The 16,624-nt window shown below is 39.6% G+C and overlaps 2 protein-coding genes across 2 annotated transcripts; one reads left to right on the top strand and one right to left on the bottom strand.

Annotated features, from left to right (window-relative positions):
* Positions 1 to 397: 397 nt before the first annotated feature.
* On the top strand, positions 398 to 10,626 carry LOC106676445 (sulfotransferase 1C1). The gene is made up of 7 exons (XM_024803417.2): positions 398 to 1,145; positions 1,773 to 1,901; positions 3,141 to 3,238; positions 3,460 to 3,586; positions 7,390 to 7,484; positions 8,997 to 9,177; positions 10,238 to 10,626. Exons 1-7 carry the CDS (start codon positions 959 to 961, stop codon positions 10,348 to 10,350), a joined length of 930 nt encoding a protein of 309 aa, XP_024659185.2. The 5' UTR covers positions 398 to 958; the 3' UTR covers positions 10,351 to 10,626.
* Positions 10,606 to 15,539, bottom strand: LOC143419848 (sarcoplasmic/endoplasmic reticulum calcium ATPase 1-like). Its single transcript, XM_076887480.1, has 9 exons — positions 15,471 to 15,539; positions 15,088 to 15,311; positions 14,751 to 14,971; positions 14,466 to 14,662; positions 14,291 to 14,376; positions 14,087 to 14,220; positions 13,859 to 13,976; positions 13,631 to 13,748; positions 10,606 to 11,268 (listed from the first exon to the last, which is right to left on the bottom strand). Exons 1-9 carry the CDS (start codon positions 15,478 to 15,480, stop codon positions 11,249 to 11,251), a joined length of 1,128 nt encoding a protein of 375 aa, XP_076743595.1. The 5' UTR covers positions 15,481 to 15,539; the 3' UTR covers positions 10,606 to 11,248.
* Between the last annotated feature and the right edge of the window lie 1,085 nt (positions 15,540 to 16,624).

A 16,624-nucleotide genomic window follows, 5' to 3' on the forward strand; every position in this document is an offset into this window, starting at 1 on the left:
TTCTTCTTGTAAGACAATACAATATGAAACGAGACCCCTGCCATGCACTCTTTTACTGGAATTAGGTCAACATTTTGTTTACTTTGAAGGATCAAAGTCCAAATGTGCTTTTGTAAAAATTGGCCACTAATTTTCTGATTGTGATTAAAAATTGGTTGTTTTTTTAAAATTGTGATTAAAAAGTGTGAATCAATGAACACAACTCTGTTAAAAGACCAAGAAACGCAAGTGGTCAGAGTGTTTTACACAGAGTTACACATTTAACTGTGAAGTTTAAATCCATTTCATTTGTACTCTCCACATGTAAGTCCACCTCTCTGTGGGTTGCAGGATTTTTCGCGACCCTCCCTTTTTCCTTCCTCAGATTACAGAGGAAGCAGTCAAGACAGTATTGTGAGGAAAAGTGGAATTCATACGTAACTAGGAACGTTACATAAGGGCACTTTAGTGTAGGTCTGCTGGTGCAAGTTCCTGTGATCGCAGACTGATAAGAACCTGGGTACAAGCACTCAGGGAGCCAGCTTACAAAGATAGAAAGAGGGGCAAAAAGAAACATGTTTTAAAGTGACTGAGGCACTCAGACTTCAGCTGGGAGTTCATTGTTTCTGAGAGGCCGCTGAGAGACTCCTGCTCCTGCATTTAGATCTGGGAGGCGACTTACGCTGCAGACCACGAGAAATCAAGAGGAAACAAGGCAGCGCTGCTGTTGGCCGGGATCATGCAAGGAGGAGATAATGACAGTTTAAAAAGGAAGTAAACACGCTGACTGTGGGACTGACAATTAGAAGCTGGGATTTATGTGGCTCATTGGCAAATCAGCAGTGAGTGTTTGACACAGACAGCTGAAGGCAGGACCTCGGGAGTTTGTTGAAGTTTTTTTTTTCTCTTCAATTTAAAAGAGGCAGATTTTAGCTCTCTGTTCTTGATTTCCTTGAGGCAGCTTTTGGCAGTGTAAAAAATGTCAGAGGAGAAAGAAATGACTTATAGCGAGGCTATTCATAAGGCCAGCTCCTCCATCACACGCTTCCCTCTCATCCCAGTCAGAGGAGTGCCTCTCATGAACTACATCGCCAACAACTGGGACAACATCTGGGCTTTTTGTCCCGATCCATCGGACCTCCTCATCGCCACCTACCCCAAAGCAGGTACTCAGAAACAGTGTTAGACACAAAGTACTGATCTCAAGCAGCTTTATTTGCGTTCTTACATTTCTAACACTTTACACTTCCACTCACGGGTATGGAGAAAAATACTGTGCATTTTCCTTATCTGTTGCAAATTCAGATGTTACATGAAAATATGCAGGACTGCACTGCCAAAACAGCATAGAAAATGAAGCACACTTTCCCTTTTCTCTTTAATGCAGCACTTTAACTTGTGAGGAAATATTTTTCCATTGTGGTGTTAATGCTTTCTTCTTCCTCCATTACTTGATTGTTAAGTAGTTTTTCCACTAAGTCTACCAAAACATTGTGTGTGTGTAACTGCTTAAACAAGCAGGCAATAAAGGAAAACACCAGTAACTCTAGACTAATCCTGTAATTACGCCTTCATGAAGTGTGAGAGTTATAATTTAAGCAAACAAACAACAAAGACAGGCTACTTTTCCTGCCCTTCAGTCTCTGGACTAATTTTTTAGACTGTGGAATCTGCTGTAATGTGGCACTACTAAGTAGCTGGTGTCAAAAAAGACGTTTGTTGGACTGTTGTTAATGTTTTTACTCAATGTGGTGAGATTTAGCAGTACACCGTTTGATGTCTCTGTCTCATAGGGACTACATGGACCCAGGAAATTGTTGACCTGCTCCTTCACAATGGAGATGCTGAGGCCTGCAAACGAGCCCCCACACCTGTCCGCAGTCCATTCCTAGAGATCGTCTCCCCACCTCCCATCCCTTCAGGTGTGTGTTTTATCTATGTTTTTATTCTCTACTGTGACTCAGCAGGTTTAACATGTAGTTGTAGCATGTCAGAACTCACAAAAACAAGTCAAGGAGGAATGTTTCTGTAACGGATCGTTTTTTTCCCATCCCAATCAGAGTCAATGAGTTCTCAACCCATAAGCATATCCCTCCAAAGAAAAGACTTGAACTGGAGTTCTGTAGGCGATCAACAAAAGTTACTGTAGTTGGGTCATTTCAGTGAACGCAGCTGTGCTTTTCCAACACAGATTAGCCATATTTGTGTTTGACTAAACTTTAATACCAGCCAGTTGAATTTTTACAATGAAGCCAACTTTCAAGCATGTCACGGTGACCTAACAGGCAGGTTTATAACAATAAGTCACAGACAGCTAAAAAAGTAGCTGTAGTGTTTTGCTGCAGGGTTTTGGCACAACAGTCAGTGTTACTACTGTCTAAGGAAATCTTAAATGTACTGGGGTGCTAGACTTACCACTATATCCAAACCATTAGATACAAGAAAGAAAATAATGAACTTTACCCTCCCACCCTTTCTCTCCCCTGGACTGTTGACTCAAGAAAACATGCCTATGTTTCATCAGTCTCTAATCACTTCAGGTGTTCTTACCTTGATTATCCAGACTTGGTCCCCTACTGTGTTTGTTATTTTTGTCAGGTACATTTTTATATTGTATTTATTCATTTTCAGTCATCTGGGAAAAAGTAAAAACAGGACTTAAATATACTTCTTCTAATTCAGGTTGGTTATTCAAAGAACAGATACCTGGAAGGCTCCATGTTAATGCAAACGGTTGTATAACAAAACACTGAGCTAAATGACATTACATCAAAATAGCTGGATGATATCATTCTCTTGTAGTAGGCTACTACAAATGATCTTGCAAATACCTCAGAATAAGGTGAAATCCTATTAGTTCACAATATGCTGAGTCATTCGGTCATTTTAGTAGAAATCACGACAACAGTTGCTCTGGTTTGGTGCTAAGTAAAATTGAATTGAATTAAATTAATACTGCTGTCACATTTTTTGGGAAATTTGCCTTAAGTTAAATGGCCGTGTCAACTTTTTCTCCTGTTTAATGTTATTTTAACCATGTTAAAAAAAAAGTAAATTCAACAATGCTAATAAGCAGTTTCCATTGGTTGGAATATATGAGAAATCATGGAATACACATGTTAAGTTTTTCCTGTGTCCAATTCCCTGGATTTATGTCTCAGGTCTTGATCTTCTGGAAAAAATGGATCCCCCGAGAGTTATCAAGACGCATCTTCCTTTTCAGCTGGTGCCTCCTGGATTCTGGGAAAACAAATGCAAGGTGAGACTTCTTGTCCATTAGACTTCAGTGAGAGTAGAAATTCCTCATTTTATTGCTTCTTACTAGACAGAAAACTCATGCAGCTTGAAGGTAAAAGGTTCATGATACGGCACATAAATGAGGTGGGAGGTTACGAATGCCATGCTAGACACAATCTCATCAAATAACATGTTCTCTGTACTGTGAATATCTTTTTGTGTTCCTCCTGATCATGTGGGAAGTCGATCTACGTGGCACGCAATGCCAAAGACAACCTGGTGAGCTACTACTACTTTGATCTTATGAATCAGACCCAGCCTGAGCCAGGGCCCTTTGGTGGCTACATCCACAAGTTTATGCAAGGAGAGCGTAAGTATATTTCCCTCTGTGTCCTCATACCTATTCTAAGCCATCAATAGCCCTATATGTTTACCCACCAAAGCAGCGTCTTTGGTTGCCTGGAGGCTTTTGTGAACAAAATATGTGATGGTGGATGGAAACTATGACAACTTGTGTAACTGCCTTTTATGCTTGAGTGGTCATGATAAGATTAGTTGCACCCTGAGTGGCTGTAGCGCGCATATCTTGGGAGGATCTAGATGAAAATGTAAACTTTTTTTAAAAATATATAAATAAATGGAATATTTCTTCATCATGACAGCCATAAAAAAGCTGCTTCTTTACTGCTATTTCTTTTGTGCTTTTTTTCCCACCATATGTGCCTTGTTAGGAACATAGTTTGCTTTGTAAGTAAGTATGAAACCAATCACACAACTTTATTAAATTTCAATGCATTCATTCCAGAATGGGAAAAAAAATGATTTCCTTAGAAAAAGACTTAAATGGTTGCTGTAGGGTCATTAAATGATAACTTTTTGAAATGTCTTTATATTAACAATTGGATATATGTTAACTACCTATAAATGAAGTCACTGGGTTGGGTAATGCAAAGTGAATTATTACCTGACTCCTCTCAGCTTGTTGAGAGGAGAGTGTTTAGTTGTGATAGAAATCAAAATCTTGGTGACATATAACCAGTTTGGCTGCTTTGCTGCTGATTTGACTGGAACATATTAAAGCATCTGTGCCAGTTTGGTGAAGATTAGGGAACAAAAAGGTGGCCTTTCATAAAACACAATATGGTGGAAATGTACATAATAGGTTTCGTTGGGCTTGATTTATTTAACAAATTTAATGGTCCGTCAGTTAATCAGATTCAAAGATAGATCCTTTGTTTGCAGGAAATTACATTGCCATTTACATGCCATAAACACTGACATAAACAATATTAATTCCTAATAAAGTTAATAATTTATGAATAAATAAAACACCCAGTAACTAACATGAAAATATGCAAACATTTTGGAAAACTCATATTATTAGTACTGTGCATTAAATGGGCTTACAGCAGCTGATATGAAGGACCTCCCGAGGAGCTCAGACTGCACTTTGGTTCAGTCAGTCTTTGACTGATTTGCTACTTTTGATAACCTCCAGGGATTGGAGTGGGTGTGCAGGTTCATCAGGTAAAATCAGATCTAAAATCTGGCAAAGTTCAAACATTACATGCATAAACTCATATTCCACCTTGGCTCACTGGTTGCGCTCGACTGCTCAAGGCACAAACATGAAACTTGTTCATAAGAATCAGAGGCTTGTCAGTTTGCCAGGAACTGAAAACATGTACCGTTCATGCAAATGTGTACTGATGTGTAAACTTTTGACCCAACCCTTATTTCTTTATGCTTTGCTTTCAAGGAGCCCTTTAACTTTAAGTGGTCTTGAGCAATAGTTCTTCAGGTTTTCTGAAGGTCTTTCAAAGTTTTCCACTGGCTGCTTTTTCAGTCATTTTAAGTCACTGTACCTCACTATTTTTAAAAGAATATTTTGTTTATTTTTTTAAAATCACTTAACACTGATTTATAAATCATTCAAGCACAAAAAGGCACCCAATTCAAGGGATGAACCAGTATTGTATCTACTCAAAACAGACAGCTTCACAAAGAACTGTGTTGTCTTCATAGCGCTTGTTAAAAAAACAACACAACATCCACTTACGCTTTGCGAGCTGCCGCTCCAAACATTTTATTAATATCCTTATGCCACACCACAGACCAGTCTTCTTTTATGTGCTCCCCCTTTTTTTCATTAATATTTTTCATTAATATTTTTTCTTTCTTTTTTTTTGTGAACACCATCAGAATATAAGATAAAAACAAATCCAGTTCACTAGTTTTGCAGATTAAGCCTAACTGGTCTTTTGACCATATGCTCTGACCTCTGACCTTTTCCACATACCCATGTCCATCTAGTAGTTTCAAGTCAGACACTGTCTCTGCATGTGACACATCAACATTTTCATCTTCCTCACCACATTGTTCCTCCTGAAATGTCTCTTTAGTCTTCAGTAAGTTGCGACGGTTCCTTCTGAACACATGACCGTCTTCAGTTCTTACGTCACATGATCTCGGACCTGATTCCTGAAGAACAATGGCTTTCCTGTTCCATGCATTCTGATCTTGTATTCTCACTACATCATCCTTTGCAAGCAATCCAAGTGCTCTTGTTCCCTTGTCGTATTGCTGTTTTTGTTTCCATTTCAGATGCTCTTGCTTTTTTATAATTTCTTCACTCTGCTTGCTCTCTGCATAGCAGGGCAAAGTTGTGTGTAGCTTACGACTCATCAGCAGTTCTGCAGGGGATAAACCACAGTCAAGAGGAGCAGTCCTGTAGCTCAGCATAGCTAAATAAGGATCTGATTGACTGTCTGTAGCCTTCTCCAGAAGCTGCTTGATGTTGTGCACTCCTTTTTCAGCCTTGCCATTTGCCTGTGGATGTTGAGGACTTGTGTGACATGTTTAAAGCCATATTCTCTTGCGAAATTCTGCCATTCTTTGCAATAATAGCAAGGACCATTGTCACTAATGACAGTTTCTAGAAATCTGCTCTGAAACTTCTTACATGTTTCACACTTTCCGATCATGTTCTCAATGTCTTTATTAATACCAGGCCGGTACACAGTGTCTCTAGCCCTCCTTTTACACTTTTCTATTCCCAGTTGTCCCTCATGTATTCTTTGAAGTATCCCTTGTCTCAGACTATGTGGTATCACAATCCTATTGCCTCTCAACAGCAGGGCCAGTCTCCTTGGATAGTTTCCATCACTGTTTGCAGCTCCTTGTCTACAGCCGTCTCCTCACATACTTGTTTTATCTCCATGGACTCACAAAGTAACTCCCTTAGTGCTGATGTTCTCACTGTTAGGTATGAATTTTCCAACAAAGTTTATCATTCCCATCACTCTGAGCACACCTCTCTTATCTTTCGGGCGTGCAGTGACTGTAAATTGTGTCTTTAGACACTTTGTTACTAGCAGCCTGTCACAAAAAAACACACTAATTTGTTTCAATTTCTTTAGCTGAATCTGTGATGATTCTCAAAGAGCTATTAGCTGAAACCTTGGCATAAAATGTTTTAAAGAATTGGAGGACAAAAGAAGTGGTAGACAGACCATGACAACAGCCTCATTTTTCAACATGACAATGATCTTAAAAACACTGCAAACGCAGTAAAAGCATACCAGGATAGAAAACACACACAATAGGACACTATAAGTCATGGATTGGCCTCCCCAGAGTCTGGACCTTAACATTACTGGAGCAATGTGGGATCATTTTGACAGAGAACCAAACAAAAGGAAGCCAACATCTTTAAATGTCCTTCAAAAAGCAAGAGAAGTACGGTATCTTTGAAAACTACTGAAAGAAATTAAGCTGCCTGTATTGTAGAATAAAGGTGGTCATACCAAATATTGATATTAAAGCTAGTCAGAATGACACATCTGTCAATAAGTCACTGTACGTACTTTTAATTTTCCTAGTATAAAATAAAGAAATGATGAATTATGTAATCATAATTCATCACTTTGCAATAATTCATCAGCTCTGCAGTTACACAGCTGTAAAGTCATTAAAGCTGGTCAAGTTTATCAGTCTCTTATCAGCCGACAGTTACTAAAATACCTACTGTCATAAATGTTGATGTTAAGCTGTTAATGAGGCTTTACGATAGCCATAAATATAAACATACACTCAGCATAAACCTGGACTGGAGTAGGAGAAATGTTTTCATCAAAGCTGCTTGAATGAATGGCCTTTGCTCTGCTTCTACAGTGTCATGGGGCTCCTGGTATGATCATGTGAAAGGTTACTGGCTGGAGCGAGAAAAGAGGAATATTCTGTACCTCTTCTACGAGGACATGAAAGAGGTGAGGAGAACACGTGGATTATAACCAAGCATGTTGCGCAACCTTCTTCAAAGCAAACGTAATAAACGCAGCGCATTCCTTTGATCTCATATGTAAAGCTGAGATTGAATGATTAGGAAGCCTTGTTATAGACGCAGATTTAGACCAGCTTCATGTATAAAGGAAAAAAAAGAAAAGTAATGCCAACTGTCTGACATACAGCTGAAAAGAAAGAGCAGATTTTTTTGTAAACAATGTGACTACCGGCAAATCTCCTATTTCTGAAGATTTAAAAACAAATGTACCATACTCTTAAAAGACATTCAATATAAATTAAAAAAATACTTTGAGATATTGTTCAAAGAACTGTATATATGTATTAGTTGCACGACAGAGAAAGTTGGACTGCACAGTCGTGTGGAAAACACCCAGTGATTCAGTTGCTTGTAGAAGCACCTTTAGCATCAATAACCTGAAGTGAAGGTTTTCTGTATGACCTTATCGGTCTCTCACATCGTTATGGAAGACTTTTGGACCCTTCTTACAGCGTTGCTTTAGTTCATTGATGTTTGCAGACCTTTATTTAAACCCAGGTTTCAGTTAGTTTGAGGTGTGGACTTTGATCGGGCCATTGCTTACCTTTATTCTTTTCTTTCCCAGCCCTTTTGTGGTAGATTTGCTGCTGTGCTTGTGGCCATTGTCCTTTTGCATGATCTAATTTCAGTGAAACTTTACCTATTGGACAGATGGCTTCACATTTAACTGTAGATTACTTAACAGTTGGTATGAGGTGTTTTCTGGTGGTGGTCAGAGGGCCCGGTGGCGCCAGTGTCCGGCAGCCTCGCCTCTGTCAGTGCGCCCCAGGGTGGCTGTGGCTACAATGTAGCTTGCCATCACCAGTGTGTGAATGTGTGCGTGAATGGGTGGATGACTGGATATGTAAAGCGCTTTGGGGTCCTTAGGGACTAGTAAGGCGCTATATAAATGCAGGCCATTTACCATTTTCTGTTGATATGCTGTATTTGCAAACCTTTTATAGAGGTGCTCACACTTCCTGAAGATCAGTTAATCAAGCGCATTTAATTAGCTTGCTTCTACCAACTGAAGCAGTAAAGGTGTACTTAGTTTTTCACAGGACTGCACAGAATCCCGTGATAAACATCCTTTTTCACATGACCAGTCAATTCATAAATATCAGCATACTTTATATTGTAAGCTAAATACCCTGAAGTGTTAGAGAGAGAAACCCAACAGGGCAATGATCTGCTGTGAGCAGTTGTCCACAGTGAGGAGGAAGAACTCCCATTTAACAGCTTCTCCCAATTTGATTTCCGTTATGTAATCTCTCCTCACCGGTTTGCAGTGTTTTGTTTATCACTTCTTATGATTTTACTTTTTCCGTTACCTTCAGGTATTTGCTGTTTTCAGTCGTAATGTGGTGACACCCCCTCTTGTTTTATCTGTTTGAACATCTGTAATGAATTTTAAAAATTAATAGTCTCCGCACATACTCTGTCACATTTATTTTCCCAGAATCCTCGGCGTGAAGTGGAGCGCATCATGAAGTACCTGGACTTGTCGGTCTCCGATGAGGTCGTCAGCCAAATCGTGGAGCTCACCTCCTTTAAAAACATGAAGGAGAACCCGATGGCCAACTACTCCTGCGTTCCATCTCCGGTGTTTGACCAGTCCATCTCTCCTTTCATGAGAAAAGGTGCACTATTAAATTAAAGATATGCAGGAAAGTCAATCTCAGTCGCCAGTGAGTGCCTTACGTAGGGCAGTTAAAATGTCATGAACACCTATATTTGTCTCAGACACACAAATATCTTCATGTAATAATGTCACAAGGTTAAATCAACTTGTGAACAGTCTGAGCTCCTCAAAGGCAGCAATTACTGCTCTGCTACCTGTCCTTCAGTGCAGGGGCACCCCCTAGAGGTCCCTGGATTTTGAGCTCTCGCTTCTATTTTATTTATACATTACAACAACTTAACACTCAAATGAATAAGTCTGTTGGCAGATATTAACTAGAGTCGATTTAAAGTTTTGGAGGATTTTTAGTTCAAACAAGGCATCGTTAGCCTGGGCTTCTGCAACAATTATATGGTCAGTTTTTCCCCCTCACTTTTAACAAACCAGTCATTAAGTATTTAATCAGCACAATATAATTACATCTATAAACAAAGATACAGTTTTGGGAGTTTTACCTCTGTACACATCACAGTGGATCTTAACTCAAACAGTCAAGATGTAACTGAAATGCAGACGTCCAGGTTTTTAAAAAAGTATGGGGCTAAACATTACAGCTAGTCATACAGATAACCTCACATTTTCACAGGCTTAAAATGAGTTTAACAAACGTACATGATTTTAAATAAAAGGATTGTTTGATAAGTTCTGAAATTTCATGGCCTCAAGAAACTGCTTGTCAATCAATCATCTAATGACTACATATAAAAATGGCTGAAAAACATCCGGAGCAGTTCAAGCTGGAATTCTGCACTTTGCAGTTTTTGATTTAAAATCCACAGTGATACAAAATGTGAACAGTGTTTACACGCATGTTGTATGTTACATGTTATAATTTAATAAATGTATTAGCGGTAAATGAGACACTGTGTGGGCATTACATATGACTGTTTTGGAAAACATTTTTTAAGCACCAGTCAGTTATTCATTTGTGCAAAAAAACAAAAAAAAACAAAAACATTGATAGAGGCTTTAGCATAAATTTTCCAACTTAACAAAATTGTCTTCCTTTTCATATGCAGGTGAAGTGGGTGACTGGAAAAACCATTTCACAGCTGAGCAATCAAAGCTGTTTGATGAAGACTATGAAAAGCAGATGAAGGACGTCGACATACCGTTCAGGACCCTCATCTAATGGATCCGGGGGTTTCTGGAATTCGCCGTGCAAACCAAAGACTGATGACTGTCGCTGAGCCACGCTTAAACAGCAGAAGCGGGAAAAAAAAACCCGTCATGGGCTAAAAAAACCAAAATAGTTGCTATAAAATTAAAATGGTTTGACTCACATTTAATATGTATGGATGTTGAACACTGTAATCACTCATCCTCGTGGCATTTCCAGAGGAGGTCATCTAAATGTACTCCCAATAAAAACATGCTCCACAATAAATTCACAAGTTTTTAATCATCACTTTATTGCAGCTTATCAAGTAAACAATATATAAGACCAAAAGTGTTGTGACTGAGTAGACATGCCCATTTTATGTCACGAGACCTCCAACTGAGTCCGCTGACCGCATGGTCATAGAGAGCGCTGGCGGCTGAAAGCAAGTGGTTTTTCTGCCCATATGAAGTCATTTTAAACAACCCTACACCACACTGTACAGAGCCCAGCTAAAGCAGGGAGGCTGCACAAGACACGAGCAACGAAGACTAGAATCAAAGTAATGAGCTGGAAAGTCAGTCATATGAAAATGGACAGAGGACGCAAAAACACAACAGCTGAGAATATCCAAGGTTAACAAAAAAAATAATCACCTTTAATACATACTTTACTTCTTAGAATAAAATCTTAAATATTACTGCTTTATCTGGTTAATCAGGATACTTCCCCTCATTTTAATTCAATCTCCTTCCTTATACAGAGACTATTTTTATTGCAGATTTTAAACAAATTTTATTGTTTGTTTTTTTTCCATAAGGTTTTCTTTTTTCAGTCTTTTTCTTCTTTATGGCTCCCCTCTTTGGCTGTGATCTTTCTCTCTCCTCCGCTTCTTTCTCTTCAGCCCTGAAGATCCTCTTCTTCTACATCTCTATTTAACTTCTGTACCTGCTGCAGAGACCAGAGACACGTGATTTGGTAAACAAAGGAAAACTACGTGATTTCTCGTGTGATAAGAAGAATGACACTTTGATAGCGTCTCTCAAACTTAAAGTGACAGGGCTTCACAAAATTCAGTTTGTGTACAGCTCAATATGGCATGTAGAGGATCAAAGGACTTCACAAGCATAAAAACATATTAAAACTACAAAATACAAGCAATGCATCAGAAATACATACATATAAACAGACACCTGCGCGCGCGCACACAGACACACAAATACACAGTGCTTAAAAATTTATAAGACCACCAAGGTAAGGGTGGTCAGCTGCCCTAAATTAACAGTTTTGTTAGTTTACTAAAATATTTTTTAATATTTCTGGTCTGGTTAATCAGCCTTTATACACAAGCCCTTTAATCAAAATGATATTTTTGATGCTAAAAAAGAAATATTGTCATTCGTGTATTTATAAATTTACTGTTTTACAAAATAATAAAGCACATTATTACTTCAAATGCCAGTTACTTACTGAGGACTTTACTTACTTTTTTGCCAGTACAGTTATTTTTTTACATTGCTGAACAGAAAATTAGCTTCAGTGTTTAATAATAATGGATTGGATTTATATAACGCTTTTCAAGGCACCCAAAGCGCTTTACAATGCCACTATTCATTCACTCTCACATTCACACACTGGTGGAGGCAGCTACGGTTGTAGCCACAGCTGCCCTGGGACAGGCTGACAGAAGCGAGGCTGCCATATCGCGCCATCGGCCCCTCTGGCCAACACCGGTAGGGTAAAGTGTCTTGCCCAAGGACACAACAACCAGGACAGAGAGCCCAGGGATCGAACTGGCGATCTTCCGGTTACAGAAGCGCTTCCCAATCCCCTGAACCACAGTTACCCTCACTTAGCTTTTGACTTCTCAGTCAGGTCTGGTGTGTTGGCTCAAATTAGAACATGAACTTGGTTAAACCCCCCAAAGAAATGTAAAAACTTTACAGATTTGTAAAATAGTTGTGTTTTCTTAAATTTCTTAAGCACTTTATCCGTAAGCAATACATAAAATTAAATTCTGCACAAAATCCTGTTGAATATAAACAGAAATATGAAAACAAACAAACTTTGACACAACAGAAGTAGGAGGCCAACATGATACTGACAAAGACAAAATGCACATGCTCTTTATTTACCAGACCACTAAATGTGGCTGAGCTCACTCGTAGGCTGTATAGCGATCTATTATTTAGTGGAAACATTAGCTAAATGTCTCATTAAAAAGGTGTATTTTAAGAACTGCTTGAAATTATTGTTAGACTTCATATTTGAAGGTAGGTTCCAGAGTTTGAGGGTTTAAACATAAAAAAAGCTACATCCCCGATTTGTCTTCATAAGGAGAACAAAGAACAGTTTCACAGTATGACTTTCTTTCAGAAATATAAGCTAGTTTAAGAAGTTTAAGACAATTTAAGCCTTTATTTACAAGGGAGAGCATTTTAAATGTGGGGCTTACTTTATGAAAAAGTCACTGTTATTATTTATAAGCTTCATATAAACATGTAATAAATTATTTTGGAGTTTATTGCAGCTCTAGAGGAAAAAACTACACATAATGCTAACAGTAAAAGAGATTAAGAGTAAAATCTGTTGACAAAGGGAACAATTAATACTCACACAGACCTTTTATCTGCTTACAGCTATATCATAAAGTGCTAAGAAAAAACATTTGTTTAATGTTTATATAATGATTATAAAAGGTAACCTTGGTGAGATACAAAGTGATCTACTCACCTGCTCACGGTGATCTCACGAAGAAAAAAACAAAAACCAATAAACAGAAACCTCAGATCAACACACTCGAGGGTCTCCCCATACAGAAGTCATGATACCCAATGTTTTTCAATTTGATTTTCAATGAATGAGTAGTGAGGAGACCCCGGAGGTCACAGTGATAACAGCTTGAACACATTGAAATAGCAACAAATACACAAACAGACAAACAGTCTCTACACAGCGCTACACACTGCAGTGTGAGCCTTGGAATACCTTGGTTTAGTTACAGGTTAATGGTGATGGGTTGGCTGAATTTAAGCTGGAAATGGACAAAAACAAACGGGTTACGTGAGTTAATGATGAATGGAGAGAAGTGAAAACAGGCAGATTAAAAACACAGAATCAAACCTGATTGAATTAAAATGAAATTAGATAAAGGCTAGGTTAATTTTAATAAGTTAAAATATTAATAAATAGTCTGAAAAGATGATGGTAGTAATGCATGAATGATTAAGTAAAACTATTATCTGTTATCTTAGGAACTGGGACAGATCTCTGTTTATTTTTGTTCTTGTGGATTTATAAAAGTGCTGCTTACCTTCAACGTAGTTGCGGGCGAAGAACTTCAGCACCTCATCAATGGCAATGACGGGGAAGGAAAGTTTCAGGACCACCAGCCACTGCTCCACTGACAGATGGGTCAACTTGAAGATCATCTTGAGAGGAAAAGAATGGAAGTCAGATGAAGCTGAACCCCACGGAGGAAATCCACATAAACTAGAGCTTCTAAAACAAAAAAGATTTTCAAACTGAACTTCTGACTCACAGGGAGAGGATCAACATAGATGATCATGAAGTGCAGGGACATGGACAGGGTCATGGCAGAGAGCAGCCAGAAGTTGCTCCATGGGGGCATGCACACCAGAGACTGATTCTCAGACAAGCTTGAAGAGGAAGAAGAAGAAGAGATGTGAGAGCAGAATATATCTGTTGCATGAAGAAACCTTTTTTTTTTTACAAGCTACATCCTCCTCTATCACATTCAAAGAAGTACCTGTTAAGAGCATTGCACATCTCAATGGTGACCAGTACAGACAGGGCCATGGTCATGGGAGGAGCAGCCTCAAAGATTTCACATTCCAGGCCTTCAAAGTCCTCGTTCTCATCGTGGCACTGCATGAAGTGTGACTGCACGGATAGGAAGATCAGTAAATGTCTACATCTGTGTTTAGTGGAAAGCAACAGGAAAAACACTCACCAGCTGATAGTAGGTGACCCCGGGGCCAGTGGGGTCGTAGATGAACCACCAGGCAGCGCCACCAACAGTGGCAGCACCGACATATCCTGTTAGTGTAGGTGGATCGTGTCAGTGTAGACAACTGTTGTACCTACTTTCAATCAAAATCCATACAAACTCACCCAGTTCCACTTACCACCAATGGCCATGTATCTGAAGAACAGCCAGATCAGAGGCTCCTTGGGGGAGCGTGGGGGTTTGCCCATGATGTCCAGATCAGGTGGGTTGAAGCCCAGAGCAGTGGCGGGCAGACCATCAGTCACCAAGTTGACCCAGAGCAGCTGGACGGGGATCAGAGCTTCGGGCAGACCCAGAGCAGCGGTAAGGAAGATACTGAGGGAGGGTAATGGGCTGAAGTTAAGCCAGAGACAAAAAGAAAGATGTGTAGCTGTACAGAGTGTGTGTCAAACAGGTCACTCACCAGACGACCTCACCGACGTTGGAGGAGATGAGGTAGCGGATGAACTGCTTCATGTTGTTGTAGATAGCTCTGCCCTCCTCAACAGCAGCCACAATGGAAGAGAAGTTGTCGTCAGCCAGGACCATCTCAGAGGCAGACTTGGCAACGGCAGTGCCAGAGCCCATGGCGATGCCGATCTCGGCCTTCTTCAGGGCAGGGGCATCGTTCACACCATCACCAGTCTGCGGTTGGAGGAGATGAAGTATGCATTAGACAAACCAACCACCAGACAACACTTTAACACAACCTCTGTGTCGGTAACAGGTTTAGTTTGCATCCTGCACTGCTGGGCTCTTACCATGGCAGTGATGTCATCAAAACCCTGGAGGAACTCAACGATCTTGGACTTGTGGGACGGCTCCACACGGGCAAAGCAGCAAGCCCTGCGCACAGCCTCGGACTGCTCGTGGAGAGGCAGATCATCAAACTCACGTCCGGTGTAGGCCCTGCCGGAGACATCCTCGTCCTCGCCGAAGATGCCAATGCGACGGCAGATAGCGATAGCAGTTCCCTTGTTGTCACCTGACACATGGAGAAGGAGAAAATGAGTGGAAACCTTGTAAAAAGGACAGTTTCCGGAGAATAAAAACAACTTTGTATGATTGTGTATTAGCAGAACAGAAAGATCCGATTTTCTGATTATAAGAATGGTATAATAAAAAAGCTCTCCATGACACTAACCAGTGATCATAATGACACGGATTCCAGCAGCTCTGCACAGCTCAATTGAGCCAGTGACCTCCTTACGAGGGGGGATCCAGCTTAGGGCTGCTCGATTATGGCAAAAATGATAATCACGATTATTTTCACTGAAATTGAGATCACGATTATTTGACGATATTTATTTAACCCTTTAAGACCTACTATAGAACCAAGTCCACCAGAGCTTATATTATTTTTTTACATGCTGCAGTGCCATTTGTGGGAGCATTTCAAGTTGCTATACATCAATACAACTGTTATAGCCCATATTTTAATAATATGTATGCATTAAGTCCATAGTAATTACATAAATTGCAAAAAAGTGCAATAAACTACAAAAAAAATTGAAAATCGCTTTTGTTTTGTTTACATATATTTCTACTTGGAGAAATTTAAGAGGCTTATCCCTCAAAACTTTAAATACAATAAAGTTGCAAAAAATAGTTTCCCACCACAGGAAATTTATTTTGAGTGTCTTCATAGTTTTATTTTGGAGATACAGCAATTTTTATATACTGCAGGAAAAACAAAAAACAATCCTATGATGCAGATTTGCAAAGAAAACAGCAGGTGCATCATTTCACTGTGGGAAGTGTTACGAACAGCTGATAGGAACGGCAAAGCGTGTTTCTGGAATATTATGTTTTTGTTCCTGCAAGCGCTTTTTATGCAATTTTTGCAAAGCTATATGTGGAACGAAACCGTGACCGAGGACAAGCTGATGGCATCAGATGTAAGTACAACTCCTCCGGTTTCATATGCAAAACAAATTATTGCGCTAGCTTACAGGGTTCAGGTTCTACAGGGATTTAAAAATAGTTACGCAAAACGGAGCGTGCTGCTCTGACCGGCTTTAAAGGGTTAACAATGACTTTAAAAAAATAATATAAAATAGTGTGCAACACCACTGAAGTTTTTTTTTTTTTTTTTAACTCTTTTCAACCAACGGCAGTCACTCTCCAAATAACTTCTGCTTAGCTTTCCGAGCTTCCCTCGGGTCCCCTTAATCAGCGGTCTCCAACCTTTTTTGCGCCACGGACGGTTTATGCCCGACAATATTTTCACGGACCGGCCTTTAAGGTGTCGCGGATAAATGAGGGAGGGGCTAATAATCGGCTCCGTCATTTTTAATG

This window comes from Maylandia zebra, linkage group LG8 (assembly GCF_041146795.1).
Source record: "Maylandia zebra isolate NMK-2024a linkage group LG8, Mzebra_GT3a, whole genome shotgun sequence".
Lineage (NCBI taxonomy): Eukaryota > Metazoa > Chordata > Actinopteri > Cichliformes > Cichlidae > Maylandia > Maylandia zebra.